The sequence below is a fragment of the Mirounga leonina genome, unplaced genomic scaffold (genome assembly GCF_011800145.1).
Source record: "Mirounga leonina isolate KUSES-001 unplaced genomic scaffold, KU_Mleo_1.0 Mir_128, whole genome shotgun sequence".
Taxonomy (NCBI): domain Eukaryota; kingdom Metazoa; phylum Chordata; class Mammalia; order Carnivora; family Phocidae; genus Mirounga; species Mirounga leonina.
The window spans coordinates 25,325,053-25,342,471 of record NW_023270320.1 but is presented as its reverse complement, the minus strand read 5'-3'; the positions used below and the strand labels follow the sequence as shown (position 1 = coordinate 25,342,471).

General features: G+C 37.1%; 1 protein-coding gene and 1 pseudogene across 4 annotated transcripts in view; one reads left to right on the top strand and one right to left on the bottom strand.

Moving 5' to 3' along the window:
* The window catches only part of SNX25 (sorting nexin 25), a 131,934-nt gene that overhangs the window by 28,815 nt on the left and 85,700 nt on the right, over positions 1-17,419 (top strand). For 3 of the 4 annotated variants that reach the window (XM_035004238.1, XM_035004237.1, XM_035004235.1), the window contains exons 2-3: positions 4,793-4,877; positions 17,156-17,372. In XM_035004238.1, the coding sequence (XP_034860129.1) occupies positions 4,793-4,877; positions 17,156-17,372 (302 nt within the window). Of the gene's footprint in view, positions 1-4,792; positions 4,878-7,497; positions 7,548-17,155; positions 17,373-17,419 lie in introns of those variants that run through there. The other variant, XM_035004236.1, reaches the window with a different exon arrangement.
* Positions 3,575-3,672, bottom strand: LOC118010150 (annotated as a pseudogene).

The window sequence follows — 17,419 nt, the reverse complement described above, 5'->3', positions numbered from 1 at the left end:
CAATGTCATGCTTGTAAACAGTGGACAGCGAGGTACTTGTCTTGGCTGGATTCCAGGTGGTTGCTGATTGTTTGGTTGCTAATGATGGCAGAGTGCCCCGGTCTCTCCACGCGGATTCTCTCTGGGTGTTGCTTCCTCCTTGTGAGGGTGTCTGTAGCTCTGACACAAAGACAGGGTGTATTTTGGCTATAGACTAAAAGCTCATCTTCAGAAGTGAACAGAAAGCTGAGATGTACTCAATAAAGGGTTTATTGATATGGTATCTGCTCCTTGATGCTGGAGGATTTAGTTACATATATTAGAAAAAAGCTATCTGGTTTTGCCCTGTCTTTGGAAAACATTTTTAAAATGAGCAATAATATGTCGGGACCTCATCTTCCCTCCAGAGAACTCACCAAGTGATTAAAAATGAACTTAGGTTTGTTTTAAGCTAGATTTAAATCTTAAAATGAAGACAGAGTTCATTTATTTCAGTTACATAAAAAACAATGTGTATTTTTTTACATGACAGGGGTGCTGGTTAACCAAAAGCTCTTATGAGTTAATAGTGTGGTATGGATACTAAAAACTTTAATGAGAGCTGAGGGGGTCAGACTACATTCAAAGTCCTAATTTCTGGATTTGAAATCTTACTGAAGATTTATTTCTAGCACTTTGCTGCAGTGGGGAAAGTACAGACATTTTGATTTCCTGTTTCCCAGTCCTGGCATTTTAGGAAAGTGGCTGTCAGGAAGAGGTAGGCTTTCCTTGGGGAGTGAGGCCTGTGACAGCGCAGATAGGGCAAGTTAACATTTGCCTTCAAGAATAAGTCTTTTGGGGAAGTCTCTGCCAGGCGGAGTTTGTTTTTTCAAACCTATAAATAGAAGAGAAATGAAGATAATTTTGGCTCAACTGTCTTCTGAGCTACAGGAATTTATTCAAATTTTGCATTTGTTGCAGCTAGCTAGCTTTCTCCCCTTCTCCTCCCTTCTTCCCTTTCTCTTTTCTTTTTCCACCTTGGGATAAGGATTAGTAAATTGCATATTTGTGATCTAAAAGAAATAAGGTATGTTTGATAGTGACTAACTTATACGTGTGTAGTAATTTAGAGATGAGGAGATTCTGGCTCCATAAATAACTGGTTTCCCAGTTATTTTGAGCCCATGATTTTTTTTTGTTTTTAAATCTTCCTGTTCCTCTTACTCAGAGATTCTCCAAAAGGCTGTGGGGATGGGATAGGGATGAAGAACTTTTTTCTTTCCAATAAGGGCCAGTAACCCCTGGGGAATGGGGTGTGGGGAAATCCAGAACCCCAGATTGGAAAAACAGATTGAAAAATTAATAGAGATTTTACTTAAAGAGCCAAAATAGAGAACATTATTCTCATACTCCTTTTAGATTAAAGAGAGTAAAGGACTTACTCAGCTACAGTCAGTAGTGACAAACATGTTTATAATACTACATATTATATCTAAGTATGAAGCAGAGGGAGGAGGGTATGTGGACAGATGGCAAGAAGTAGTAAAGCCGTAATTAGGGACAAAAAAAGAGTAAAGGTAAGAATGAAAAAATTTAAGTTTTGGAGGGGCACCTGGGTGGCTCAGTCGTTGGGCGTCTGCCTTTAGCTCAGGTCATGATCTCAGGGTCCTGGGATCGAGCCCCGCATCGGGCTCCCTGCTCAGCGGGTGTTCCCCCTGCTTGTGTTCCCTCTCTCGCTGTGTCTCTCTATCAAATAAATAAATAAAATCTTAAAAAAGAAAAAGGAATTTGTAAAGATAGACACATAAGCAAAGAATATGCCTAAATATGTGTGCTGCCTGTCAGTCACATTCATACTTCTTCTCTCCCGGCCCTTAAAGACAGCTTCTATTTTAAGAACCCAGATTCAGGAATGTCTGAAATAAGTGTTGTTTGGCTTTGGTTTTATCATCCAACTAGCGTTATGTACTAAAACTACCATACCTACATTTGGGAAGCCAAAGGCTTGAGAAATTGTGATTATTTATTAGAATAGTGCTCTAAAAGTGTTAGCTCAAAAAAACTGTCCCCAAAAATGTGCAAGTTTTTAAATATCTGTCTGATATTTTAAGAATTGCTGGAACTTGGGACGCCTGGGTGGCTCAGTCGGTTGAGCGGCTACCTTCGGCTCAGGTCATGATCCCAGGGTCCTGGGATCGAGTCCCGCATCGGGCTCCTTGCTCAGCGGGGAGCCTGCTTCTCCCTCTGCTTGCAGCTCCCCCTGCTTGTACTCTCGCTCACTCTCTCTCACCTATGCTCTCTCTCTAGCAAATAAATAAAATCTTAAAAAAAAAAAAAAAAGAATTGCTGGAACTGTAAAATTCCTTTCGTTTCCTCAATTTTTTTCACAAAATAAATAAATTTAAAAATTAAAATAAAATATACCTTTAATTTTATAGCAAGCTACTGAGAGACTAAAATATAGTTTTAAGTGGTTGAGAGTGTATTTCTTTCATGCAATAACAGCTTCTGTCTACAAGATGATGATTATTTAAGGTTTGTTTTTTTTTTTTAAATTCCTTGGGAGAGTGTTGAACGTTATGTTAATTTGTAGCACAAAAGGATTCTTTTCTTTCATGACTGGAACACATACATCTTTCTTTCTTTCTTTCTTTCTTTCTTTCTTTCTTTCTTTCTTTCTTTCTTTCTTTCTTTGAGAGAGACAGAAACAGAGTGGGTGCATGGGGGAGGGGCAGAGGAAGAGAGAGAAAAGCAGATTCCTCACTGAGCAAAGAGCCTGCCTGATGCATGGGCTCCATCTCTTGACAGGGAGATCAGGACCTGAGCCAAAACCAAGAGTCAGATGCTCAACTGACTGATCCACCCAGGCCCCCCTCATGAGTGCAACACATACATCTTAAGGCTTTTAAAAGTAGTTCAACTAAGGAATCTGAAAACTGTGGCTTTTTGTTTTTAATAACAAAAATGGATGACACTCTTGGCATTTGACCCGTGGATAGTGTGAAACTAAGCTAAGGACTAGAAAGTCTCCACTTTCAGGTTGGGTGGCTCAGGGCCATGGGGTTGATTGCAGTTGTGTTGGGTGGGCAGGCTTTAAGAACAAAGTGGTTTCCTCATACTTATTTGTTGGTTGAGCGTGGTAGTGATATTAGCCATTTGGATCTCCTTGGTGATGTGGCAATGCTAGTCAAGCACTTGTAATAGTTCCCATGCACAGTGAAGTATTCTACATTTTATTAATATTACTTTAGTTTCTTTTTATCCTCCAGAACCAGTAAGTGGGCCCAATCTCATTATACATGTTTTTGATCACTTTAGTATGTGACCAACTAAACATATTTCCTCTTTAGTAAAGTCTTACTAGCCAGATAGTAGGATTTTAATTCTTTACATTGTTTCTCCCTTTTTTTTTTTTGCCAAGTAGTGTCTTTGTACAATTAAAAATTTTAAAACTTACTGTTACACAGACATATATGGAGTAAGAAATTAAAATCTTATGCCTCTGCCTAGAGGAAACTACTTTTAAAAGTTTGGCATATATGCTCCCAAACATTTCCCATCATGGAATACTTTCCATGAAAGTATATGCAGCCCTAGTCCTTTTTTTTTTTTTTTCTTTTTTTAGAAAAGCTTCACAAATTTGCATGTCATTCTTGCACAGAGGCCATGCTAATCTTCTCCGTATCGTTCCAGCTAATTCATTGTTTTTAATGGCTGCATTATATTTTAAAATATGGGTGTACCATAATTGAACTCTGACTATTGATATTTGGGTTTTTTTCTAATTTTTTTGCCCTTAAAGTCAATAGAGCAGTGAAATTCTTTGCATGTATACTTTTTTGCATATGTGCAAGTATTTCCATTGGTTGGATTCCTAGGAGGAGAATTGCTAAATGAAATTGTAGCTCATAGAAATGGACATTTCCCCCAGTGATGTATGAAAATGAGCAATTCTATGTATCTTTGCCAATATTAGTATGCATCTTTCCCCCTGCTTTGGCAGTTTAATGATATCTCATTCGTCAAATTTGTATTTCTCTAACTAAAAGGGAGGTTGCATATTTTTTTCGTATATTTATTGGTATTTGTTTAACCTACATGATAGGATCTTTTAGTTTCTTTTCTTGGTTTTTAGTTATTTTTCTGAGGAGCTCTGTATATGTTAAATAATAGTCCTTTGTTATATATATGTTGCAGATATTATCTCCTGCTCTGTCATTTATATTTCTTAGTATCTTTTGCCAAACAGGAGTTTTCTATTTTATATAGTCATATTTGTCAGTTTTTTTTTTCTTTAAAACTTTTGAATTTTGTGTCTTATTTTAGAGAGGCCTTCTCCATCCCAAGATTATACACAGCTTCTCCCTTATTTCCTTTGAACACTTTTTTAGTTTAAAAAAATAATATGCTCTTTATCAATTTGGAATTACTTATGTATAAAGTATGAGGCAAGACTCTAACCTTTTCTTATGCATGAATATCAAGTTATCCCAACACCACTTATTCAACAGTCAGATTTTCTTATGTTCTTAATTCTCATATGTAGATACATTTGTTTTTGTACTACTACTGTTCTGTTGATTTGTTTATTCTTACTCTGGCATCATGTTGTTTTGATATATGTAGGGAAAATCCTTCTTTTTCAAAAATTTCTTAACTAACGTCAAGCATTTATTTACTTTTCCAGAAGAACTTTGTAATCTATTAAGCAATATCTTAAAGCTTATTTAAATGGTATTTCACACTTCGGTTTTATTTTTTATATATAATTTATTCATTCAGTAATCTGTGCCCTTTTTTTCTTCCTTTTTTTTTTTTTTTCTTTACATTTCAGAGGCCTGTGTATGGAAACTCACATGAGTCAGTTCAGTCTAGAAGGGTAGTAATTTCTCATAATATGGACAAAGCTCTGAAAGAAGGTAAGGATTAAATGAAAGCATGCGATTACTATGTAAAGCAATTCATTATGTTCTAAAGGGAAAATTGTAATCTCTAACAAATTTATCTATCCTTCTTGTCTGTGTGTAGCATTAGGAATTTTTATGATGAATGAATAAATACATCCATATTTTAGTTGAATGGATGGGATTTAAATATTTATTAAGTAGGATTTCCAGGTCACATGAAGCTAACTGGCCATGTGGAGCTAATTCCACCATATGAAACAAGGATCTGTTTTCTGTTACCTAAAATAGGTATTAGGAAATATTTTTTCTTTTAGATATAACCTAGAGAAGGTGTGTTGGAGATGGGTGCACTTAGGCTCACTCATCAACAAATCAGTTAAACAAATTAAGGGGTGTAGTGGTCAGCCTTCTTAAAGAATGAAGGATATGTCAGTAGAACTGGTATTGAGCAAGGTTGAAGGTAGGTTGCCGAGGGCATGGTGTTGTTACATGTAGAAGTGGAAATGAGGTGTAATTAGAAACATTTAAGTTGAAAAGATATATTTTGATGATCAAATTAAAGTTCAAACAATATTTTTAAAATCAAATTTCTAAAAACATAATTTCAGTTACAAGTGCAGAAAGTCTGAGTTTTTCAAGTGAATATGGGGTGTTAGATATGAAGTGGAGAGGACTGAATAAGTGATAAGTACATAGCAAGTATGTTTACTTTCATAGTTCACAGAAATCACTGTATTAAAATTTGAAGATGAGGGGCACCTGGGTGGCTCAGTCGTTAAGCGTCTGCCTTCGGCTCAGGTCATGATCCCAGGGTCCTGGGATCGAGCCCCGCATCGGGCCCCCTGCTCCATGTGGAGCCTGCTTCTCCCTCTCCTGCTCCCCCTGCTTGTGTTCCCTTTCTCTCTGTGTCTCTCTCTGTCAAATAAATAAAATATTAAAAAAAAAAATTTGAAGATGAGTACTATGTAAGTACAGAGACAGTCTGAAATTGTGTGGATTTGTAGAATTTTAGAACTTTGGGGACTAATTAAACTTCTAAAATATTTGTATTAGTAAAGTATGATGATTTTGATAAAAGCCAAATTTAAAATCCAGTAATTTTTATTCATAATCTCAAAATCGTGGTTTAAAAATAATTAATTGCTTTTATTGAGGTAAAATTTACATACTTTGAAATGCACAAATCTTAAGTGTACATACAATTCAGTAATTTTCATAAATGTGTATAACCATGTAACCAGCAACCCTGTGAAACTAAGGAACATTTCTATCATTACAGAAAGCTTGCCACCTGTACCCCTCTAATCAAACCCACCTTCCTTTGTTCTAATTTCTATCATTATAGATTAGTTTTGCCTGTTCGTTTTATTTTTTAAAGATTTTATTTATTTATTTGACAGAGAGACTCAGTGAGAGAGGGAACACAAGCAGGGGGAGTGGGGGAGGGAGAAGCAGGCTTCCTGCTGAGCAGGGAGCCCGATGCGGGGCTCGATCCCAGGACCCTGGGATCATGACCTGAGCCGAAGGCAGACGCCCAACGACTGAGCCACCCAGGTGCCCCTAGTTTTGCCTGTTCTTAAACCTTATAGAAATGGAATCATACAGGATGTAGTCTTTTATGCCTGGCTTCTTTTCTCAGCATGTTTTTAAGATTTATCAGTTGTCTGTATCAGTTCATTCTTTGTTATTACTACTGAGTAATATTCCATTATACTAATATGAGTGTGTCACAGTATATTTATCCTTTTTTGGACATTTGGGTTGTTTCTAACTTTTTGAAACACACTGGGTAAAGTTGCTATAAACAAGTATTTTCTTTTTTTAAAGATTTTATTTATTTGAGAGAGAATGAGATAGAGAGAGAGCATGAGAGGGGGGAGGGTCAGAGGGAGAAGCAGGCTCCCTGCCGAGCAGGGAGCCCGATGGGGACTCGATCCAGGGACTCCAGGATCATGACCTGAGCCGAAGGCAGTCGCTTAACCGACTGAGCCACCCAGGCGCCCCTATAAACAAATATTTTTGTGGACATATGTTTTCATGATGTTTATTCTTACTCTGGCATCATGTTGTTTTGATATCTGGTATTTGTTGGACAAATTCCAAGGAGTAGAATTGACAGGCCTAGGGTAAGGTGTGTGTTTAACTTTATGAGAAATTGCCAAATAATATTGTAAAGTGATGAGGTCTTTATTTAGACTCTCACCGTGTATGACCGTTCCAATTGTTTTACATTATCACCAACATTTACTGTTGCCATTCGTTCTATTTTAACTATTCTGATAAATGTAAAACAGAATCTTACTGGGACCTTAAATTGCATATCCGTGGCAACTAATGATGCTGAACATCCTTTCATGTGATTATTGACCATTTCCAAATCTTCATTTGTGATGTGTCTGGTCAAGTCTTTCTTTTTAAAATTTATTTAACTTATAATTTATTTGTAGGAATGTTTTTAAAGATTCTGGATTCACATCCTTTGTTAGATATAGTTACAGTGAATACTTTCTCCCAGTTTGTAGATTGCCTTTTATTTTTTTAATGTTGTCTTTGAGCAGAAGTTTTTAATTTTGATGACATCTAATTTACTAATTCTTTTTTCTTTCTGTTCTCTAGATAGGATAATTTTTATTCATCTGTCTTCAAGTTCACGGACTGTTTTTCTGTCATTTTTAATCTACAGTTAAGTGTATCCAGTGAATTTTTTTATTTCAAATATTGTACTTCTCCTGTCTAGAATTTCTTTTTTTTGTTTTTTAAAGATTTTATTTATTTATTTGTCAGAGAGAGAGAGCGCACACACAAGCAGGGGGAGCAGCAGGTAGAGGGAGAAGTAGGCTCCCTGGATCCTGGACCCTGGGATCATGACCTGAGCTGAAGGCAGATGCTTAACCAACTGAGCCACCCAGGCGTCCCCTGTCTAGAATTTCTATTTGGTTCTTTGCTGAGATTTCCCCATCTGTCACTTATTATGACCATCTTTATCTTGAATTCCTTGAACACACACACATATATATAGTTGCTTTAAAGTCTCTGTATGCGAAGTCCAAAATTGAGGCTATCTTGGAGTTGGTTTCTATCCATTGGTTTTTCTCTTATGTATGTGTTACTTTTTTTTTTTTTTTTGGTTTCATCTCAGGTCTTCTTATTTTTGATTGTATCCTGAACAATGTGGATGCTACTTTCTAGACATTCTAGTTTCTGTTATCTTCCTCTGAAGAGTGTTGGTTTTTGGTCTAGTATGCAGCTTAATTTTTTGACTGTTCAACTTGAGGATACTTGGTTTTACCCATATTTTTAGGGCGGGTCTGCCTGGATTTTGTCTAAGGTAAATCCCTCAGCCCTGGGACACAGGCTTAAGTCATCTAGTTCATGTCCCTTACACAGTTTCCGTGGAAAGTCCATGGTCACACCTCTAACCGACCGGGTAGGACTCTAGCTCCAGACGTGGTCAGAGTACCTGCTCAGCTCTTCCAATTTTCCACCTGTTGCTGTGAGCTGGTCTCCTTGCGGTCTTTCCTCCATACGTGTGTAGGGCAGAGTCGGCAATGGGTTTGAGAGCGTGTGATCCAGATTTTGTGGCTCCATCTTCTTTGTATTTCCTGCCCTTATTTCTGTCTGCTTTGGCAGTTCCTAACTCTGTTTTCTGATATCTTATATTAAAAAAAAATACAGATGTTCAGTCTAAGTTTGAATTTCCTTGTGCCGCTAGGACCGTCAAGTGCTTTGGGGAAAGTTACATAAATGTGGTTCATACCAGCACTAGTCCCTTCTATCAAGGGTAGGTTTTCCCTTCAGTTTCTCTGACTTTGCTCTCCAGTGCCTTTATGTATTTATTTAATTTTTTAAATTTAAAATATTTTCTTTATTTCTTTGACAGAGAGAGGGACAGACAGAGAGCACAAGCAGGGGGAGCAGCAGAGGGAGAGGCAGGCTTCCTGCTGAGCAGGGATCTCGATGTGGGGCTCGATCCCAGGACCCTGGGACCATGACCTGAGCCGAAGGCAGACGCTTAATGACTGAGCCACCCAGGCGCCCCTCTCTCCAGTGCCTTTAAATAGTTCTTTAATATTTTTTTTCTAGAGTTCCTAATGGTTTTCTGTAAGAAGGTTAGTCTGATATAAGCTATTCCACCATCCCTGGAATTGAAATTCTTCTCTTTTTCTTTTAATTGTTGTAGAATACACATAGTGTAAAATTTACCATCTTACCCATTTTTAAGTATACTGTTTAGTAGTGTTAAGTACATTTTCGTTGCTGTGTAAAGTCTTTAGAACTCTTTTCGTCTTGCAAGACTGAAACTCTGAACCTATTAAGCCACAATACCCACTCCTCTCTTCCCCCAGATCCTGGTAATCACCATCTACTTTCTATCTCCATGAACTCAACTCTAGGTACTACATATAAATGAGGTCATGTACTATTTGTCCTTTTGTGTTTGGCATATTTACTTAACATAGTGTTCTCAAGGTTAACCCATGTTTGTAGGATATGTCAGAATTTCTTTCCTTTTTAAGGTTGAATAATATTCCATTTTATGTATATAACCACATCTAAAAAAATATTTATTTTTTTAAGTAAGCTCTCCACCCAGTGTGGGGCTTCAGTTTATAACCCCTTGATCAAGAGTTGCATGCTGTACTAACTGAGCCAGCCAGGCGCCCCTCATAACCACATTTTCTTTATCCATTCATCCATTGTTGGATATCTGGGTTGCTTCCATCTTTTGGTTATAGTGAATATGCTGCTATGAACATGGATATCTCTTTAATTTTTTAAGGCTGTGAAGTTGCTCTGTAATTGAGATAGCATGTTTACTTAACCATGGACCAATTTGTTTCAGAAGTGTTTATGGGGAAAAAAAAAAAAAGATAAGGATTGAGGTCTGGTTGACAAAAACCCAAACAGAACAAAACCAAAAAAAACCCCAAACCACATCATCCTCAGTCTAATTTCTGTGCAATGATTTATTTTGAAAGAACAGTATTATCCAAAGCCTTTGGGTAAGAGCTTTAGTTAATTAAACTTTGGTATAATAATTTTTTTCTTTTCCACTGTATTCTTAATGTTTACAATTTCCTCTTGTTTTAAGCAAAATGATTTTCAGTGAAATTGAATATTATATCATCTACCAAAAGAACTAAAGGCTACTGTAAAGTTGGTTATGAGAGTAAAATGTATGCATCAGGCAGTCGTTAAAAACAATAAACTAAAACCAAAATTGTCTTCTAAAAAATTTTAGACATTTAATTTAATGAAGAATTGGAATCTAGAAGTACATGTTGAGAAAGTTAAGAGGTTTCATAAGTATTTGGAAAACCTATAGTGATTATAATATGCATCTCTGGAGTATGTTAATTTGCATTTCTAAGCCCTGGCACCAGTGTATTTAATTGAAATTCTGAATGTTATTAGCTAGCTATAGTAGACTTATATTGGTAAAATTGAGGGTCTCTTGGTATGTTTGCAAAATTTAATAGCAGGTACACTTGTTAAGGCTGCAGTAACTTGAGTTCAGTTGATATGAAGTGCTTATGAACTATTTAAAAATTTCCCCCTAAAGTTAGTTTGAAGTAGATAACATTATTCCATCTTACCTTTATATATTTGTTTTACTCCCTTTAGAATACATATATTTTTTTAAGATTTTATTTAATTTTTGACAGAGAGAGACAGCAAGAGAGGGAATACAAGCAGGGGGAGTGGGAGAGGGAGAAGCAGGCTTCCTGCTGAGCTTCCCAATTGGGGCTCCATCCCAGGACCCAGGATTATGACCTGAGCCGAAGGCAGATGCTTAACGACTGAGCCACCCAGGTGCCCCTAGAATACGTATTTTAAAAACAGATTTATTCAAAGAGTTGAGTAAAATACAAGGTATGTATGTGTATATGCTTGTATAAATGTTCGTGGGTGGGTTTTTTGTTGTTACTAAAAGTATGCTTGTGTTGTAGCTCAATATAAATTAGGACTTGGTCTTAAATCTCTATAGATTGAATTACAAAGAAGAGAGAAGTAATATTTAAAAGTGCAGCTCAAAATAATACAGTTTGGCTTTCTGTGAAGCAATAAGAATTATTAAAGCTATGAGGTGTGCCTGGCTGGCTCAGTCAGTGGAGCATGTGACTCTTGGTTTCAGGGTTGTGAGTTTGAGCCCCATGTTGTATGTAGAAATTACTTAAAAATAAAATCTTCAAAAAAAATTACTAAAGCTAAAAATGCTGGAAGTTGAACGGCATACCCAGGGAAGATGATTGAAGTATATATTTGCTGTGCTTTGTTAGCCAATTTTAAGTGTAAAAACTGTATTTTAGGGATTCAGATATGGTATGAATGAACCATATGTTTGAGAAGTCAGAATAGCCACCTTCTATACCAGATGCTCTCAAAAGTTTCTCCTAAAGTTACATTTCCAGGAAGACTGTCAGGAGATACTTTTGAAAATCTTTATGAGTATTAAATCTCAGATCTATAGCCTAATTTTTACTAGGCTACCCTGAATTACTTCACTAATGTGGACCAGATAATATAGTTCAGTAATGAGTACCTGCTATTTGCTCAGGAGAACTTTCAATTTAAATTCTTGAATTGAAAATACAGTTCTTTGTAATGTTATCTTTTTCGAAGCATTGAGGATACTGACCTCTGCACTTTGACTTGTAAGATGTTGTCCAAGTGTCTTATAAATACCATTACTTCCATTACTTTTTGGAGTATCCTTCACAAATGTAATATTAATGTACATTTCCAGATGAACATATTTCTGTTAGTTTTGATTGGCTCTTAATACTTTTCTGAATTTCAGGGGTAAATGTGCCTATAAAATAAAGTGTCCAGGTTATACAAAAGGCCATAACGTGAACGATCATGATAACAGAAGATATTACAAGGTCATTGTCCAAGTATAACAGAACTTTCAGTTTCTTTGGAACTTGTCTTAGATAAGGTGAACCTGATGTGGTGATCTCTTTTACTAGGCTCTCTGTGGCCATTTCCAGACGATGGTGGACTGTAAGAATTAGATGGTGACACAGAGGGAGCAGAACCTACACTTGAAAGACCATGACTCTCCCACCTTCCACTCCCACCCCTAACCTCCTTTAGGCTCAACTCTTCTAGTTCATGACTCTACCCAGTGGTGTGAAATATGTATACATTTTTTGTTGACTGAATGAAGACCTCAATCAGTGACATAAACTAATAACCCTAAATTTTCCCAGAAGTTGGCTTTCCTTCCACACATAGACAGTAATTACTAATTGCATTTTAAAAACTTTGCAAACTGCAGAGTGCTATCTATATGAACAATGGAATTATTATTGTCCTTATTACCATTAGGCCAGTTCCTGGTTGAATGAGCTCTCTTTCTTTGTTCAAAGGGACTCAGGTCATGGATGTTTATGACCCTTGGGGCCTTACCTCTTGGGCAGGGAAGACTGTATCTTGAATTGCTCTGGGGAAAAGGCAGAGATAGAAGAATGGCTCTCATGGAGCTCTTTCTCTTATACTATTTCCTTAGTTTGAGTCATTCTTTGTTCTGAAAATTTATAGGTAGAGATTACCTAATATCACGTTATCTAGACTAACATGGTAGCCTTTTAACTGGTCTCCTCACTTCTAGTTTTTCCCTACTTTGTTACCCTAAATCCTCTTTTTTACATTAATCCTACTCAAAGTTCCAAACATGTTATTCCATTCTCTATAATCTGCAGTGATTCCTTTTTACCTGCTTATTTCATTGAGAGTAGTCTAGAAAATAGATCTGATAATAGCACTTGAATTTTTGTTGGCTGCTATTATGTGTTTAGAAGAAAAACTCTTTGCTTGGCAATGAGCATAAATGTTCTTCCATTTCTCATTGGGGTTTGTTATATTATTTCTGCTTATCTCTTAGTAGAGACCATAAAATAATTTTATCATGAATTTCTGTGTCTCTTCAAATTGATCCGTAGGATATATTTTAAAATATTTTGTTCATATGTGCACTTGTATCTAAATGAGTATATGTATATACTTATATATAAATGAGTATATTTAGCTACATAATATATACTTAGAATCATGGCTCTGTTTTATACTTTTCTTTTCTTCTTCTTCTTTTTTTTTTTTTTTTTGTCCCACATGGAGCTCAAACTCATGACCTGAGATCAAGAGTCACATGCTTTATGGACTGAGCCAGCCAATTGCCCTTGTTTCACACTTTTTATATTTGCTATATTTTTATAATACTTAGGTTAAAGGTGTACTGATAAGCTATTGATAGAGATTTGTTAGTTCCAGGTATATCTTCTATTACTGAGTTGTGTTTTTTTTTTTTTTTGAAGATTTTATTTATTTGACAGAGAGAGAGAGAGAGCACACACACAAGTAGGCAGAGTGGCAGGCAGAGGGAGAGGGAGAAGCAGGATCCCCACTGAGCAGGGAGCGGGATGCGGGGCTCGATCCCAGGACCCTGAGATCATGAACTGAATGGAAGGCAGATGCTTAACTGACTGAATCATCCAGGCGCCCCTGAGTTGAGATTTTTACCCATATTCATTTTTATCAATTCCTAACAAAAATGTAGTATTGGAGGAGTATTTTAGAGCTGTATTAATTAACATATGCAGTGTGTGGTTAACATGTGTAATGGGAAATTATGTAGATGAATATGCCCTTCACATAAATCCTTTAGCGTGCTAAGATCTTATTTTAAAGATATTAAGTCTCTTATAATTGCTTTTAATTTCCTTCTATAATTTGAAACTAAATTTTAACGAAAGGAAAAATGCTTCTATTTCCCAAACGTTTCGGGTTATAGGTTTATTTGCTACTAGTTAAAAATTCTGTGGTATGACAACTTTGTTTAATAAGAGAGTAAGGGAGAAAGAATTGCAAATGAACAAATTAGCAGTGCTTTGTAGTCACGGTGGCTCTTACCAGAAGGATATAAAAGCTTTGCAGACAAGAGTCTGTGGAGATTACATAATTCAGCCCCCCATCTCAGGAAGTAATTTTTCTAGGTCATCCTTGTCCATTGGATATCCAGCTCGTTTTAAAAGTTTCTTATGATAGAATATTCACCATTTACTGTGAATCTTGAATAGCTTTAATGATTTTATTCATTATGTTGAACGGAAAAAACAATTTCTTATGACTTCCACCCATTGGTCCTATTAGTGCCTTCTAGGACAATTTTTAGCATATTTTTTTCATATAAAGGTTTTAAAGAAGCTGGATATCCAATGGAAAGGGCCGCTATTCAGATTTCTCGTGTCTTTTACTCATGTGACTTGTTCCACCTTCATGCAGGACTACAGTGTGCTGAGTAGGAAGAGTGTTTGACTGGCAGATAGGACACTTGGCTTTACCACTTATTTGACTTTGAGCAAGTTATTTCACTTCTTGGAGCTTCAGTTTCTTGAGAGGATGTGTAACCAATTACTGTGTAGGAGCTATGGTCTACTTTTTGTCAATAAGTGAGATTATGGGATTAGCCTACTCCTGTTTTTGCTCCAATTTCTTAAATATCCAGGTCAGAAACCATTTCTGCTTTCTCCTAAATGGAATAGTCCAATTAGGAATGAGATGTGGCTACTTTTTGTAAAATCTAGAAAACATAACCATTTGTTCAAATTAATATTTGGAAGTGATCAGAAAATAGCCAAAAGGTTTAGGAAATGATTTATTTGTTGGTTTTGCTTTTGTTTTGCCTTTTCTTTTGTGTCCAGCAGATATCTATTCTACCTTATATACTGGAAGCCGTACATACCAGAATTGAATGCTTATTTAATGAAAAATGAAAGATTGAGGTAGTATCTCTCTTTTTTTTTTTTTTTCTTTTAAATGCCTGCCCCTTAGTCTTTGGCAAGTAATCGTTCTCAGCTATAAAGCTTAAGCTGTCTTAAGTGTCTTATCCCACTACTGAGGCCAGTGGAATCACTTTGAGGATTTAGCTAAACCTTTGTACATATGTGTCTGTGAACAAAATTCTTGATGATTTATGTATGTTTTTGACCTATGGGATTTAAGATGCCATTTTGTGAATTATTATAAAGCTGCAATGCAGAAATTCTGGAAATGTGGAAAAGCATTGGATAATACTTTCATAGTTGATATTCTGAGAAAAAAAAGCCATCACAGAATATTAAAACAAGAACGGGGCTTTCCTTGACTTGTGGGCTTTTGCACATATATGGAATCCTTACATAAGATGAACTCTGAGCTGGAGGTTCCATTTGCTATTCAGTTTTCTAAGAACTGTGATCTCCCTCCTGCCACCTTCCCATCTCCCCCCCACCTAAGCCCATCTAAAATTGGTGTATAGCAATCAAGATGAATAAAACAAGCACCCAGTCCTGGCCTGCAGAATTATTTGAGAATTATGGGTCAGACATTTGTGGGCCAGGTGTGCAGTAAATCAGGATCCCAAGTTACTTTTTGTTCCACAGGATTCTTGGGAACAAAGCAAAGCAAGAGGATAGACTATTTATCTGAGACAAAGTATGGTCATATCAAAATTAAGCCAAATCAAGTGGTATTTGAAGAAGGAAAGAGAAAACCTTGAGAAATAAGCAGTGCTTAAAAAATAGTACAGGTATCCTTATGCTGAAACATGGATATGGGGCTGTGTTCTTCCTCCCTTGGGAAAATCACGACTTTAGTCCAGTAACATTTTTATTTTTCAGTCTTCATCTTCTATATGGACTTGAGCTGCCTTGAGCAACAGAGAACTGCTGTGTGCAAGTGGCGATTGAGTTATGTGGCTAGTCCAAATTAAGATGTGCTGAAAGTATAAAATATGTACCAGATGGTGAAGACTTAGCATGGGAAAAGAATCTCATTAATTGGGGTGCCCAGGTGGCTCAGATAGTTAAGCATCTGCCTTCACTCTGGTCATGAGCCCAGGGTCCTGGGATCGAGCCCTGCATCGGGCTCCCTGCTTGGTGAGAAGCCTGCTTCTCCCTCTCCCACTCCCCCTGCTTGTGTTTCCTCTCTTGCTGTGTCTCTCTCTGTCTGATAAATAAATAAAATCTTAAAAAAAAACTTCATTAATTGATAGTCTTGATTATATATTGAAATCATAATATTTTGGATATATTAGTTGAAACATATTATTAAAATTTAACCTGTTTCTTTTTTCCTTTTTTAGTGTGGCTACTAGACACTTAAAATTATATATGTGACTCTCCTATTTCTGTTGGGACAGCAGTGCTCTAGAGCTAAGGGTTTTTATTTCCAAGGCATAAAATTGATCCAGAATTAAGAAAAGAGATACTAGAAATTTTCCAAAGAAGGTTGTCAGCCACAGATGCTGAGCCTGGTGTGATCTCTGACTTAGGGGATTCTTCCTGCATTAGTTGGGGTCTCATTAAGAGACAGAAACCACATAATACTTGAACAAGAAAGTTTAATATAAAGAATGATTAACTTGCCAAGGGACTTGACTACTGAGGAATAAAAAGAACTCCAAAGAATATAGGAAGAGCAGATAAGGGGAGCAATCACTACTTCTGGGGCCAAGGCAGAGCACTTCAAGGAGGGATGCGTTTGGGAGCGGGTTCCTTCTTCACCCCCAAGTTGAGATCCAGGTCTCACTGGAGGGGGCACATGTGTGGCCCAGGTAATGGTGGAGAAGTTTGGGGGAGATGCCACAGGCTACAGGAAGCCACCCCAGGGTACTAGCAGACTTCTCTGGGGAACTGCCCTCTGAATGCCATTAGAATCTGCGGGGGGTGAGGCCATCTGATGCCCCACCTGCTGCTGCCCGCCGCACACTGCAGGAGCAATCAGAGAAGAGCACACAGGAACCAGGATGAGAAGAAGCCCCTTCCTCCTCCACAGTCCCCCCAGCATCCTCTCCTGACAAACTCTAACATGGTATGGGTTGGCAAAGAAATGTTTACATGGTCTATCTCCAGTATCATAAAGCAGGGCAAGAAAGGGTGAATTTGGAAGCGAGAGGCAATAAATTGATGACTGGCAGACTCGGTAAGTGTGTTGCCACTGTGTAAGATGCTCTGTTTTTTGATAAATTTAGATAGTTTGGCCCCAGGATAGAATATTTAGAAATTGGGCTGTCCACAAAAATTCAGGACATATGGTCACCACACCTCTAGAATTTTAGTTAGTTGAGAATCTTTTTATTTTCAAATATTCTAGGAAAGATTGTGTCTTCTCTTGTGTTATCTACTCTCTTTATATTTTAAACAGTGAATATTGAATAGTAGGTCCTCAGCGTCTAGTAGAAATGCGGTCTTGGTATATGCTTCTTTTGTCTAAGATTTACTCATTGCTTTGTTTATTCCTGGTAGTGTTTGACTACAGTTATAGAGATTACGTTCTGTCCTGGTATGGAAATCTCAGCAGAGATGAGGGACAGCTTTACCACCTGCTCTTGGAAGACTTTTGGGAAATTGCCAGACAGCTGCGTCACAGACTGAGCCACGTGGATGTGGTTAAAGTCATCTGCAATGATGTTGTAAGAACTTTACTCACTCATTTCTGTGACCTGAAAGCTGCGAATGCCAGGTAACTGTTCAAACATGAACAACCTCCCCCACTTTTTTCCCACATTA